Consider the following 13,181-nt stretch of genomic DNA (forward strand, 5'->3'; position numbering starts at 1 on the left):
CTCCCCAGCTTTCATTTGGTTACTATTTGCATGGAATATGTTTTCCCTCTTTTCACTTTCAACCTATTTGTGTCTTTGGATCTCAAGTGAGTCTCTTGAAGCGTAGACAGCTTATACAGTTATACATATACAGCATATGCATTTGATCCTTGAGCAGCACGGTGGGTTGGGGTGCTGGCTCCATGCACTGTTGAAAATCTGTGTATAAGTTTTGACTCCCCCAAACTTAACTACTAATAGTTTACTGTTGACTAGAAGCCTTATAGGTAAGATAAACAGTCAACACATATTTTGTATGTTGTATGTAGTACATACTGTATGCTTATAACAAAGTAAACTAGAGAAAAGAAAATGTTATTAAAATCGCAAGAGAAAATTCATTTACAGTACTATAATGTTTTTTTATTTTTATTTTTTAAGATTTTGTTTATTTATTTGACAGAGAGAGAGCATACGTAGAGAGGCAGGCAGAGAGAGAGAGTGGGAAGCAGGCTCTCCACTGAGCAGAGAGCCAGACTCGGGGCTCGATCCTAGGACCCTGAGATTGTGACCTGAGCCAAAGGTAGAGGCTTAACCCTTTGACTCACCCAGGTGCCCCTGTAATGTTTTTTAATCAATACCATACAATTACATTGTGAGTTTACAAAATGAATTAATTGTTAGTACCTATATCGTATATTTTTTTTATTTTTAAGATTTTATTTGTCAGAGAGAGAGAACACAGCAGGGGGAGCAGCAGAGGGAGAGGGAGAAGCAGGCACCCCACTGAGCAAGGAGCCTGATGCAGGACTCAATCCCAGGACCTTGGATCACAGCCTGAGCTGAAGGCATGTGCTTAACCAACTGAGCCACCCAGGGGCCCCTCGATATTATCTTATATGATAAAAACACTATAGATGTTTATACATGTTACTGAAATTAGACATCAAAAATGAAGATTGGAGCACCTGTGTGGCTCAGTCGGTTAGGTGTCTGACTTGATTTCAGCTCAGGTCCTGATCTTAGAGTGGTGAGATTGAGCACCCCCTCAACCCTCTGTGCTCAGCAGGCAGTGTACTTCTCTCTTCCTTCTCCCTCTGCCCTTCCCCTTGCTCATGCACACACGCATATACACTGTCTCTAAAATAAATAAGTAGGGACACATGGGTGGCTCATTTGGTTTAGTGTCTGCCTTTGGCTCGAGTCATGATCCCAGGGTTCTGGGATCGAGTCCCACCTCAGACTCCCTGCTTAGTGAGGAACCTGCTTCTCCCTCTGCCTGCTGTTCCCGCTGCTTGTTCTCTTGCTCTCTGACAAATAAATAAATAAATAAATATTTTTTTTAAATGAGAAGGTTCTATGAAAAAGAAATTTGTGGGTGCCTGGGTGGCTCAGTTGGTTAAGCAACTGCCTTCAGCCTAGGTCATGATCCTGGAGTCCTGGGATTGAGTCCCGGGATTGAGTCCCGCATCGGGCTCCCTGCTCAGCAGGGAGTCTCCTTCTCCCTCTGAGCCTCTCCCCTCTAATGCTTTCTCTCTCACTCTCTCTCTCTCAAGCAAATAAATAAAAGAAAAAGAAAAAATTCATATTTGTTTACAGGTATAATGATTCATGCATTGATATCAAAGAAGCAGCAATATAATTGTTTCATGGTAGCCTAGCCTATACATTAATGAATGAATCATTTAAAAAATTTTTATGGCATATAGTATTACAATCATATTCATAATACAGTATTGGAAACATTGTTAGATTTTATGTATTTATTTTTATTAACATACATTATTTGCTTCAGGGTACAGGTCTGTGAGTCATCAGTCTTACACAATTCACAGCACTCACCATAGCTCATACCCTCCCCAGTGTCCATAGGAAACATCCTTAGTTTTTTTTTTTTTTTTTTTTAAGATTTTATTTATTTGACAGAGAGGGAACACAAGCAGGGGGAGTCAGAGAGGGAGAAGCAGGCTTCTTGCTGAGCAGGGAGTCCGATGAGGGGCTCGATCCCAGGACCCTGGGATCATGACCTGAGCCCAAGACAGATGCTTAACAACTGAGCCACCCAGGCACCCCACATAGTTAGATTTAAAAAACACTTAACTGTGATGATAGGCTGATATGCAGTTTCTCCAATTACAGGAGAAAGAGGCATAGTGTATGGTAATGTAATTCTTTGAAAGCAGTGTTATAAAACAGTAAGTAACACAATATGAATTTTCTATTAAATATCACTAATCTGGCCACTTCCATTAGAGTCTCACACATGATGTTCTACATGATAAGTACTTGGGTGGTGACACAAAACATCTCACGTGGTTCTTGCCATGCGGTTACTGTATTTTCACACAAAGACACATATAAACAGAGAAGTTTATTTATTTATTAAAGATTTTATTTATTTGACAGAGATCACAAGTAGGCAGAGAGAGAGGAAGGGAATCAGGCTCCTTGCTGAGCAGAAAGCCCAATGCGGGGCTTGATCCCAGGACCCTGGGATCATGACCTGAGCCGAAGGCAGAGGCTTTAACCCACTGAGCCACCCAGGTGCCCCAACAGAGAAGTTTATTAACTATTCACCGTGGGAGTTGGTCTTGCCCTCTTAAGTGGCAAAGGTAGAAGAGGTGGAAGAGGAGGTAGAAATAGAAGCAGGAAAGGCCTGCACGCTCTAAAACTTTATGGAAATGACTTTTTTGGTTTCCAGTGTCTCTAAAATTGTTTCTATGGTGGTTCCACAAACCTCCCACTGTTTGCTTTAGTTTCAGTGCTTGTACCTTAGAAAGTCTGGATCATCAAGTCAGAAACAGCCTTCAATAATCAGAATACAGTCAGATATCTGGTATCAATTTGTTTTCTGGGATTGCTTCTTCTACATCTTTTTTTTTTTTTAAGATTTTATTTATTTATTTGAAAGGGGGAGAGAGAGAGAGAGCACAGATGAACAGGGAGAGGGTCAGAGGAAGAAGGACAGGCAGACTTACTGGTGAGCAGGGAGCCAGATGGAGGGCTCAATCTCAGGACCCTGAGATCGTGACCTGAGCTGAAGGCAGACTCTTAACTAACTGAGCACCCTGGTGCCCCTTGTTTCTTCTACATCTTCTTCCTCTTGGGCATGGTTTGGAAGTACTCATCTCCATAGTCATCCTCTTTTAATTTTTCTTGGGTGGTGTGTGTTAGCTCTTGAATTTCTCCAAGATCCATATTTCGAAACCCTTCACCCCCACCTTTTTGTATCCACTCTTTCATGATTTCCTCTGCTGTAAATCTGTGAAGTCATCACACCATCTGGACACAGTTTTCTCCAGCAGGAACTTACTGTTTCAGGCATAATGGCTTTCATGGCTTTTCCTACAACAATAGCATCTTCAGTGGTGTAATCCTTCCAGACTTTTGAGGTGCATTCGTGGCTAAGTTGGTTGAGTGTCTGATTCTTGGTTTCAGCTCAGGTCATGATTTTGTGGTTGTGAGATCGAGCCCACATGGGGCTCTGAGCTCAGCGCAGTGACTGCTTCAGATTCTCTCTCTCCCTCTCCCTTCCCCTCTGCTCCTCTCCTCACTCACACAAACTCTGTCTCTAAACTAAACTAAATAAATAAATTCTTTAAAAAGAAATCCTTCCAGGGGCGCCTGGGTGCCTCAGTTGTTAGGTGTCTGCCTTTGGCTCAGGCATGAGGGTCCTGGGATTGAGCCCCACACTGGGCTCCCTGCTCAGCAGGAAGCCTGCTTCTTCCTCTCCTGCTTCTCCTGTTTGTATTCCCTCTCTCACTCTTTCTGTCAAATAAATAAAATCTTTAAAAAAAAAAAATCTTTCCAGACTTTAATGATGTTCTATTAGAGTTCTCAAAGCACTGACGGTCTTTTCCACAGAGTACCGTGTATAAGAAACTTTCAAAGTCCTGGGGCGCCTGGGTGGCTCAGTGGGTGATAGCCTCTGCCTTCGGCTCAAGGTCATGATCCCAGGGTCCTGGGATCGAGCCCCACATCGGGCTCTCTGCTCAGCAGGGAGCCTGCTTCCCTTCCTCTCTCTCTGCCTGCCTCTCTGCCTACTTGTGATCTCTGTCAAATAAATAAATAAAATCTTAAAAAAAAAAAAAAGAAACTTTCAAAGTACTTATGATCCCCTGATCTAGAAGCTGAATTAGAGATATGTTTGGGGACAAGTAGACCACTATGACACCTTCAGTGTTGAACTCCTGGGGTTCTGGGGGGTTAAGGCCTTTGTCCAATATGGAAAGAACTTTAAAAAGACAGTTCTTACCAGCAGAGTACTTCCTAAATCAGGAAGAGACACAGCATCAGTGGAACCAGTCCAGAAAGAGGGTTCTTGTTCAGGCCTTCTTGTACAGCCAAAAGACTTGCAGCTCTTTATCTTTTCCCTTCAAGGCTCAGGGGTTAGCAGCTTATGGATCATGACCTGACTAAGAACGGTAGAGTTAGCCTATACCTTCTTGCCGTATATCTTGGTGGTCTGTTTTCTTCCTTATTTTTTTTTAAAGGTTTAATTTATTTATTTGACAGATGGAAATCACAAGTAGGCAGAGAGGCAGGCAGAGAGGGAGGAGGAAGCAGGCTCCCTGCTGAGCAGAGAGCCTGATGCGGGTCATGATCCCAGGACCCTGGGATAACCACCTGAGCTGAAGGCAGAGGCTTTAACCCACTGAGCCACCCAGGTGCCCCTCTATTCCTTATTAATAGATGTCCTTTGTGGCCTTTTTTTTGCCCCCAGAGTAGGGCACATTCATCTGTATTAGAAACCAGATAGCCTTTTTCCTCAGTGATTTTTATCAGTGGCCCTGAGAACTTAGCTGCTGCTTCTTGGTGGGCAGAAGCTGCCTCTCCTGTTATCTTGACATTTTTTTAAAGTCAGACCTCTTTCTAAAATTATCAAACCATCCTTTACTGGCATTAAAATCTCTAGTTTTAGCTCCTTCACCTTTCTCTGCATTAAGTTGTCATATAATATGACTTTGCTTTTTCTCAAATCATATTAGGGCCTGTAAGTATGCCTTTCTTTCTTTCTTTTTTTTTTTTAAAGATTTATTTATTTAACAGAGAGAAATCACAAGAGAGGCAGGCAGAGAGAGAGGAAGGGAAGCAGGCTCTCCGCTGAGCAGAGAGCCCGATGTGGGACGCGATCCCAGGACCCCGAGATCATGACCTGAGCTGAAGGCAGCAGCTTAACCCACTGAGCCACCCAGGCGCCCCAACCTTTCTTTTTTTTTTTAAGATTTTATTTATTTATTTGGCAGAGAGAGAGATAACAAGTAGGCAGAGCAGAAAGCAGAGAGAGGGGGAAGCAGGTTCCCTGCCGAGCAGAGAGCCTGATGCGGGTCTCGATCCCAGGACCCCGAGACCACGACCTGAGCTGAAGGCAAAGGCTTAACCCACTGAGCCACCCAGGCGCCCCTAAGTATGCCTTTCTTACAGCAATCCTGCACCCACATAAAAGCTGCGTTTTCAATATGAGATAAAAAGATATCTTATAAAAATTAAAAGGTTTTCGTGCCTGCTGGTGTAGCTGCAGTGATGGCTTCATGAATTTTCCTTTTCTTTTTTTTTTCCTTCCCATGGTCCTTACACTGGATTCATTTATCTTGAAACAGCAGACAACTACAACCGCAGACCTCTTGGTACATACCAACCAATTCGACTGTTTCTTGTAGTTTCATGACTACTCTGCTTCTTGGGAAGACTTTCAGCATCAATGATGGCACTTTGTATGGGTCCCATGGTGTTATTCAAGGTTTATGGTGTTGCATTAAACATGAAAAATAACAGGAGAACCATGAGAAATCACTTTTTACTGTGATGCAATTTGCTGGAAAGACTGACTGCCTCTGCAGGGATGATTAGTGTCATTTTTTTTTTTTTTTTCTAAGAGGATACTTGCAACACTTGAGCGCATCGCAGTAGCAGCAGGAGGTGACTGCGGAATTATTACAGTAGTACCAGTATGTACTACAGTTAATTTTGTGCAATTATGATTTCACACAGTATCTTTACATTTGTTTACATTTTTCTCAACTGCAAATGGTACCACTTATGGTCTGTGAGTTTGTAAGTCTTTTGTTTTCGTTTTTTTTTTCAAAGATTTTGTTTATTTATTTGAGAGAGAGAGACTATGAGAGAGAGCGTGAGCAAGGAGAAGGTGAGAGGGAGAAGCAAACTCCCCGTGGAGCTGGGAGCCCGATGTGGGACTCGATCCCAGGATTCCGGGATCATGACCTGAGCTGAAGGCAGTCGATTAACTGACTGAGCCACCCAGGCACCCTGTAAGTTTTGATAAATTTTAACTTTGACTTATTTACTTTAGAGAAAGGGAGAGTCCTCATGCGAGTGGAAGGAGGGGCAGAGGGAGACAAGCAGACTCCATGCTGAGCAGGAAGCCCAAAATAGGGTTCCGTCCCGGGACCCTGAGATCATGACCTGAGCTAAAATCAAGAGCCAGACGCTTGACCAACTGAGCCACCCAGGCACCCCAGATTTTAACTTTTTCTAATAGTTCTGTGTGTAGGGTGCCTGGGTGTCTCAGTGGGTTAAGCCACTGCCTTCAGCTCAGGTCATGATCTCGGGGTCCTGGGATCGAGTCCCGCATCTGGCTCTCTGCTCAGCAGGGAGCCTGCTTCCCTCTCTCTCTCTCTCTCTCTGCCTGCCTCTCTATCTACTTGTGATCTGTGTCAAATAAATAAATAAAATCTTTAAAAAAAAAATCTGTGTGTATTTTATGGTAGTAAATGATAAAATACACTGATATCTGCATATATTTTATGCCTTTATGATATACCTTTTTCTTAGTTTTAGTCAGTATTTTTAGGTTATGTGGTTCATCTGCTTTGTCATAAATCTCCAATAATTTTTCCACTATATTTTTTGAAAAAAATCTGTGAATTGAAAAGAAAAACCTGTGAAAAAACTCATCACAATTTAAACTTGTGTAGTTCAAGGATTCTCTGCAGTTAGATCATGTTTTTTCATTTATTCTGCCCATTTCTTCTTGTGATTAGAAAAGTTTAAACTTTACATTGAAAGTAATTACTGATAAGGAGGGACTTTTGCCATTTTGCTTTTTGTTTTCTATATGCCCTATAGCTTTTTTTGTCCTTTGTTTCTCCCATTGTTGACTTCTTTATGTTCAGTTTTTTTTTGTTTTGTTTTGTTTTTTTTTGCAGTGAAATGTTTTGATTCTCTTCGCATTTTCTTGCATGTGTATTCTTTGTGGTTACCATGGGAATTACATTTAACATCCAACAGTTATAACAACTTAATTTGAATTTACATCAACTGAAGTTCAGTAGCATACAAAAACTCCACTTCTCTAAAGCATCTTCTCTTTCTGTTATCAGTGTCATAGATAACATCTTTCTAAATTGTGTCCTCAGTAACTTAGATTAATAACTGTTCTTTATGCATCTGTCTTTTATTATTTATTTTTGGTGCACACAGGGTTTTTCTTTTCTTTTTTTTTTTTTCTTTAGGATTTTATTTATTGGGATGCCTGGGTGGTTCAGTCGTTGGGCGTCTGCCTTCAGCTTAGATCGTGATCCCAGTGTTTTAGGATCAAGCCCCATATCTGCTCCCTGTTCAGCGGGGATCCTGCTTCTTCCTCTCCAGCTCCTCTGGAGCTTGTGTTCCCTTTCTTGCTATCTCTCTCTGTCATAAATTTTAAAAAAGAAAAAAGATATTATTTATTTATTTGAGAGAAAGAATGAGATAGAGAGAGAGAGAACATGGTGGGGGAGGGTTAGAGGGAAAAGCAGACTCCCTGCTGAGCAGGGAGCCCCATGTTGGGTCCTAGTACTCCAGGATCATGACCTGGGCCCAAGAAGTCACTTAACCAACTGAGCCACTGAGGCACCCACACAACTGTTTTTTTTTTAAGATTTATTTTATTTATTTACTTGACAGAGATCACAAGTAAGCAGAGAGGCAGGCAGAGAGAGAGGAGGAAGCAGGCTCCCCGCTGAGCAGAGAGCCCGATGTGGGGCTCGATCCCAGGACCCTGAGATCATGACCTGAGCTGAAGGCAGAGGCTTAACCCACCGAGCCACCCAGGTGCCCCCCACACAACTGTGTTTTTATTAAAGCATGGAGACAGGACCCGTAGGCAGAAAGAGCTGCCTGTGCATTTATCTTTTTTATTTTTTTATTTTTTATTTATTTATTTTTTAAGGATTTTATTTATTTATTTGACAGAGAGAGATCACAAGTAAGCAGAGAGGCAGGCAGAGAGAGAGGAGGAAGCAGGCTCCCCGCTGAGCAGAGAGCCCGATGTGGGGCTCGATCCCAGGACCCTGAGATCATGACCTGAGCTGAAGGCAGTGGCTTAATCCACTGCGCCACCCAGGCGCCCTGATCTATCTTTTAAATTATGTGCAAAATAAAAAGTGGAGTTACAAACCAAAGTTCCAATAATACTAGCTTTTATAAGTGCCATTGTGTTTATCTTTACCAGAGACCTTTATTTCTTCATATGGCTTTGGTTACTGTTCAGCTTCTTTGTCATTTCAACTGGAAGAACTTCAGCATTTTTTGCAGGGTTCAATAACAAACTCCCTCAGATTTTGTTTACCTGGAAATGTCTTAATTTCTGCCTCGTTTTTTTGGGGAGGACACTTTTGTTGGATACAGAAGTCTTGATTGGCAGTTTAGTCCCCCCCCCTTAGTATTTTCAGAAATTATCCACTACCTTCTGGCCTCCAGAGTTTCTAATGAATAATTGATAATCTTACTGAGGATCTCTTGTCACTTCTCTCTTACTGCTTTTGAAAATTCTTTGTCTTTAATCGTAATGTGTTGGATGTGAGTTTATCTTACTTATACTTTATTTATTTTTTTAAAAGATTTATTTTAGAGAGAGAAAGCTTGAGCATGTGCATTGTGCACAAGTTGGGGGAGGGGCAGAGGGAGGGAATCCTCAAGCAGACTCCCCACTGAGCTAGGTGTTGGCCGTGGAGCTCCATCCCACCACCTATGAGATCATGACTCTTGCTGAAAGCAAGAGTGGAATGGTCAACCAATTGAGCTATCCAGGTGGCCTCCTTGTATTTCATCTAGCTTCCTAGATTTGTAGATTCATATCTTTTATAAAATTGGGGGAATCTTTCTTTTTTTTGGCCAATATTTCTTCAAATAATCTTTCTGTCCATTCTTTTCCTTCTGGGAAATTTCCCTTCTCAATTATTACATAATCATTGTCAGTTTGACAGCATCTCCAAACCCCATAGGTTTTGTTCATCTTTGTTCATTCTTTTTTCTTTCTGCTCTTCAGACTTCATAATTTCAATCCTTGTCTCTCCAAGTTTGCTGATTCTTCTGCCTACTCTAATCTGTTGAACCACTCTGGTGAACTTTTCATTTCAATTATTGTACTTTTCAGCTCCAGGTTTTTTATTCCACTATATAAATTTCTGTCTCTGTAAATACTCTCATTTTGCTGATGCATTGTTTTCCTGATTTCCATTAGTTCTTTAAGCATAATTTCTACCATTGTTAGAAAGTCCTTGTCTAGTAAATCTGATATCTGGGTTTATTAGAGATAGTTTCTGTCAGTTTATTTTGTTTCTTTGAATGGGCCATATTTTCTTGTTTCTTTGTATGTCTTGTGGTTTTTTTTTCTTAATGAAAATTGGGCATTTGACTATCATAATATGGTAACTCTGAAAATCAGATTTACCTTTTGTTGGTGTTTGCTGATGTGGTGGTGGAGGATTGTTGAAGGCTGTAGTAGTCTCTTTTGAGGCTTTTTCTAAACTGTTTTGCAAGACTATTCTTTCTCATCACTGTGTGATCACTGATGCCTGTTCTGTTAGCTCATGTTCATCTAATGTTTTCCATGAATACCAGAAGCTCAAACAAATAAAAACGAACAAAAAACACTAACAAAAACAAAGAGAAAGGAGCAAAGTGAATAACCACCTCTGTTTGTTTTTGCATATTGGTTCTGTGCTGGGGCATTCCTTCAGCATTTGCCTAGGCTTGCTCTGGGCCTTGGGCTCAACCTGAGGTTAAAGCTTAAGGTCTTCTCAGGTGTTGTCTCATCATGTGTCTTGCCTGAGTATGCATGTAGTTTTCTAAAATTTCCCCTATGTTTGTTACTTTGGAATGTCCTAATTTCCCAAAGTGTTTTCACCCCAACTTCCCCATATCTGAGTCTGCATTGTAGCTTTTACTAGCAATGCTTCTTACCCTATCCTCACCCACCACTCAGGTTCTGAGTTAGATGAAACAGAGACAAGCACCAACCCTCACATCAGTCCTTCAGATATCTCCCAGACAGATTAGAAGAGATGTGCACAGTAATCTGCAAATCAGGTTTCCCTCCGATTTGAAGGAGGGAGCTGGGAACTAGGCTGCCATTTCTTCAAGATAAAACCTCTGCCTGTGCAAGGGTGGGTGGGACAGCGATGAATGAAAACACCACAAAACTTGACTGTTATTTTGAAGATAGCTTTTTCTTGATTGCACATTCTCTTCGTTGTTACGCACCTTTGGCTGTTTTCTAAGCCCCAGCAGAGCTGGCTCAAACATTTACTGCTGTTTTTTGATGTTTCTGTGAAAGAATGAGACTTTGGAACTTCCTCATGTGCCATTTTGCTGAAATGTGGTTTGTCTTTTCACTCTCTTGGTAGTGTACTTTGCACAAAAGTTTTTGATTTTGGTGAAGTCTACTTAATTTTTTCCTTGTGTTTTTGGTGTCGTATTTAAGAAACTGTTGCCAAATCCATGGTAGTGAAAGTTTGCATCTTTTTTAGTAACTGCAGCAAAGGTTGTGGAGATGACTTCTCAGGTTGACTTGGGTTACATGCTCATTTTTAGTTTTTAATTTTATTTATTTATCTTTTAACAGGAGAAAATTAAATATAGTGTCATACATATGAGGAATCCATGTATGAGGAATCCATGCAAACATGACATTTCCAAGGCAGTCCGGCAACATGAGGTTTATATGACATACCAAATAAGGAGAGGGTTAGGGGCCTGAGAGTACAAAGGAGAGGAAGACCCTTAGCATAAAGGTGCGAAGAGATGTTTGAGAAACAGACTTTGCCCTGTTATGCAGATAAGTTTTTTGGTAAAGAGGAATCTCTGTTCTCTGTTAATAGTTCTCTTCCTGATACAATCAGACAGTTAAGCAGATAAAGAGCTTTTCCTGCTAGGTTTTGATTTGTTTTAATTCTAAATAATGTTTATCTCATAGTATGATAACATCTTGGTATATGCCCATTTTTAGAGCAATTACTGTGAAAGAGTGATAGACTATTCTGATTGACTAGGCAAGATCGTGTAGGATCAGCTATGGACTGAATGGTGTTAATATTAAAGATGCTGTTTCCAAAAAGGAAGGTGAACGGAGGATAGAAAAATTAGTAAATATTTAGAAAACGTAAACCATTCTTCTTACATTGAGAAACTTATGATGCCCCAGAGTGCACATTTTTTTTAAAGACTTCATTTATTTGAGAGAGAGAGTGATCATGAGTGGGAGAGAGGAGCAGAAGCAGAGGGAGAAGTGGACTCCCTGCAGAGCGGGGAGCTGGACCAGTCCCAGGACTCTGGGATCATGGCTTGAGCTGAAGGCAGACACTTAACTGACTGAGCCACCCAGGCGCCCCAAGAGAAATACATTTTTAATTAAAAATGTTTAAAATTTAATTTTAATGTTTAAATTTAATTTTTAATTAAAAATGTATTTCTCCGGGTGCCTGGGTGGCTCAGTGGGTCAAGCCTCTGCCTTCGGCTGAGGTCATGGTCTCAGGGTCCTGGGATCGAGCCCTGCATCGGGCTCTCTGCTCGGTGGAGAGCCTGCTTCCCCCTCTCTCTCTGCCTGCCTCTCTGCCTACTTGTGATCTCTCTCTCAAATAAATAAATAAAATCTTTTTAAAAAAATTTTTATTTCTCTTGGGGCGCCTGGGTGACCCAGTTGGTTGAGTGTCCAGCTCTTGATTTTGTCTCAGGTCGTGATCTTAGGGTTGTCAGAACAAGTCCTACTTTGGGCTCTACCATTGGGCATTGAGCCTGCTTGGGATTCTCCTTTTCTCCAACTGCCCCTCCCCACCTCTCTCGCTTGCTCATTCCCTCAAAAAAAAAAAGTCTTTTTCTTGTTATTCTTGTTATAAATTAATAAATAAATGTTTAAAAGTGACTTCTGGAGTGCCTGGTTGGCATAGTCGATTAAGTGACCTGACTCTTGGTTTTGGCTCAGGTTGTGATCTCAGGGCCATGAGATCAAGCCCTGCGTCAGTCTCTGCGCTCAGTGTGGAGTCTGCTTGAGACTCCCTGTCCCTCTCCCCTTTACCCCACTAGTGCATGCATGCTCCCTCCCTCTCTCTAAAATTTAAAAAAATTAAAAGTGACTTCCAAAATTAAATTAAAATTTAATTTAAAAAAATTAAAAGTGACTTCCAAAAATATCCCTGTTGTTGTTCCTGATAAAGCAGGGTGGAAGAAATTAGTTTTTTTCTTCGTGTTCTAATGTGTTTATATTTTGTGGTTTATTTTATACAGGTACTACTATAACCAGAGTTTGGTAGCAAAAGGATCTACTTACTGGGCTCTCTTAACATAGAAAGAGATGTGGGGGGATTCTCGATCTGCTAACAGAACAGGACCTTTTCGGTAAGTCTTGAAATTTGAATACTGAAATTGTAATATTTTAATGATAAAGATATATAATATTTTTTGGCCTGTCATAAAGAGGGGTATTTTCTTTGTATAGAAATAGCTCTGCTTTTTAAAAATAGAAACTATTTAAAAAATTTCTAGTCATTTCCAAAGTCCTTGTGAGGTTGAATACTGAGCATGCCAAGTGTTTTGTGTGTCAGCACTTTTTTTTTTTTTTAAAGATTTTATTCATTTGTCGGAGAGAGACAGAGCACAAACGGGGAGCAGCAGGCAAAGGGAGAAGCAGGCTCCCCACTAAGCAAGGAGCTCAGTGTGGAACTCAATCCTAGGGCCCTGGGAACGTGAGCTTAGCCGAAAGCAGACACTTAACTGATTGAGCTACCCAAGTGTCCCAATGTTTCAGCACTTTTTTTTTTTTTAAAGATTTTATTTATTTGGCAGACAGAGATCACAAGTAGGCAGAGAGGCAGGCAGAGAGAAAGGGGGAAGCAGGCTCCCCACTGAGCAGAGAACCCGATGTGGGGTTCAATCCCAGGACTCTGGGATCATGACCTGAGTTGAAGGCAGGGGCTTAACCACTGAGC

The 13,181-nt window shown here is 41.2% G+C and overlaps 1 protein-coding gene across 3 annotated transcripts in view; it reads left to right on the forward strand.

Annotated features, from left to right (window-relative positions):
- The window catches only part of RBM6 (RNA binding motif protein 6), a 110,840-nt gene that overhangs the window by 14,802 nt on the left and 82,857 nt on the right, over nucleotides 1-13,181 (forward strand). For all 3 annotated transcript variants that reach the window (XM_045989810.1, XM_045989809.1, XM_045989813.1), the window contains one exon: nucleotides 12,481-12,591. In XM_045989810.1, coding sequence (XP_045845766.1) covers nucleotides 12,548-12,591 — 44 coding nt within the window. In that variant the 5' untranslated portion in view covers nucleotides 12,481-12,547. Of the gene's footprint in view, nucleotides 1-12,480; nucleotides 12,592-13,181 lie in introns of those variants that run through there.

Source organism: Meles meles, chromosome 20 (assembly GCF_922984935.1).
Source record: "Meles meles chromosome 20, mMelMel3.1 paternal haplotype, whole genome shotgun sequence".
NCBI classification, from domain to species: Eukaryota; Metazoa; Chordata; class Mammalia; order Carnivora; family Mustelidae; genus Meles; species Meles meles.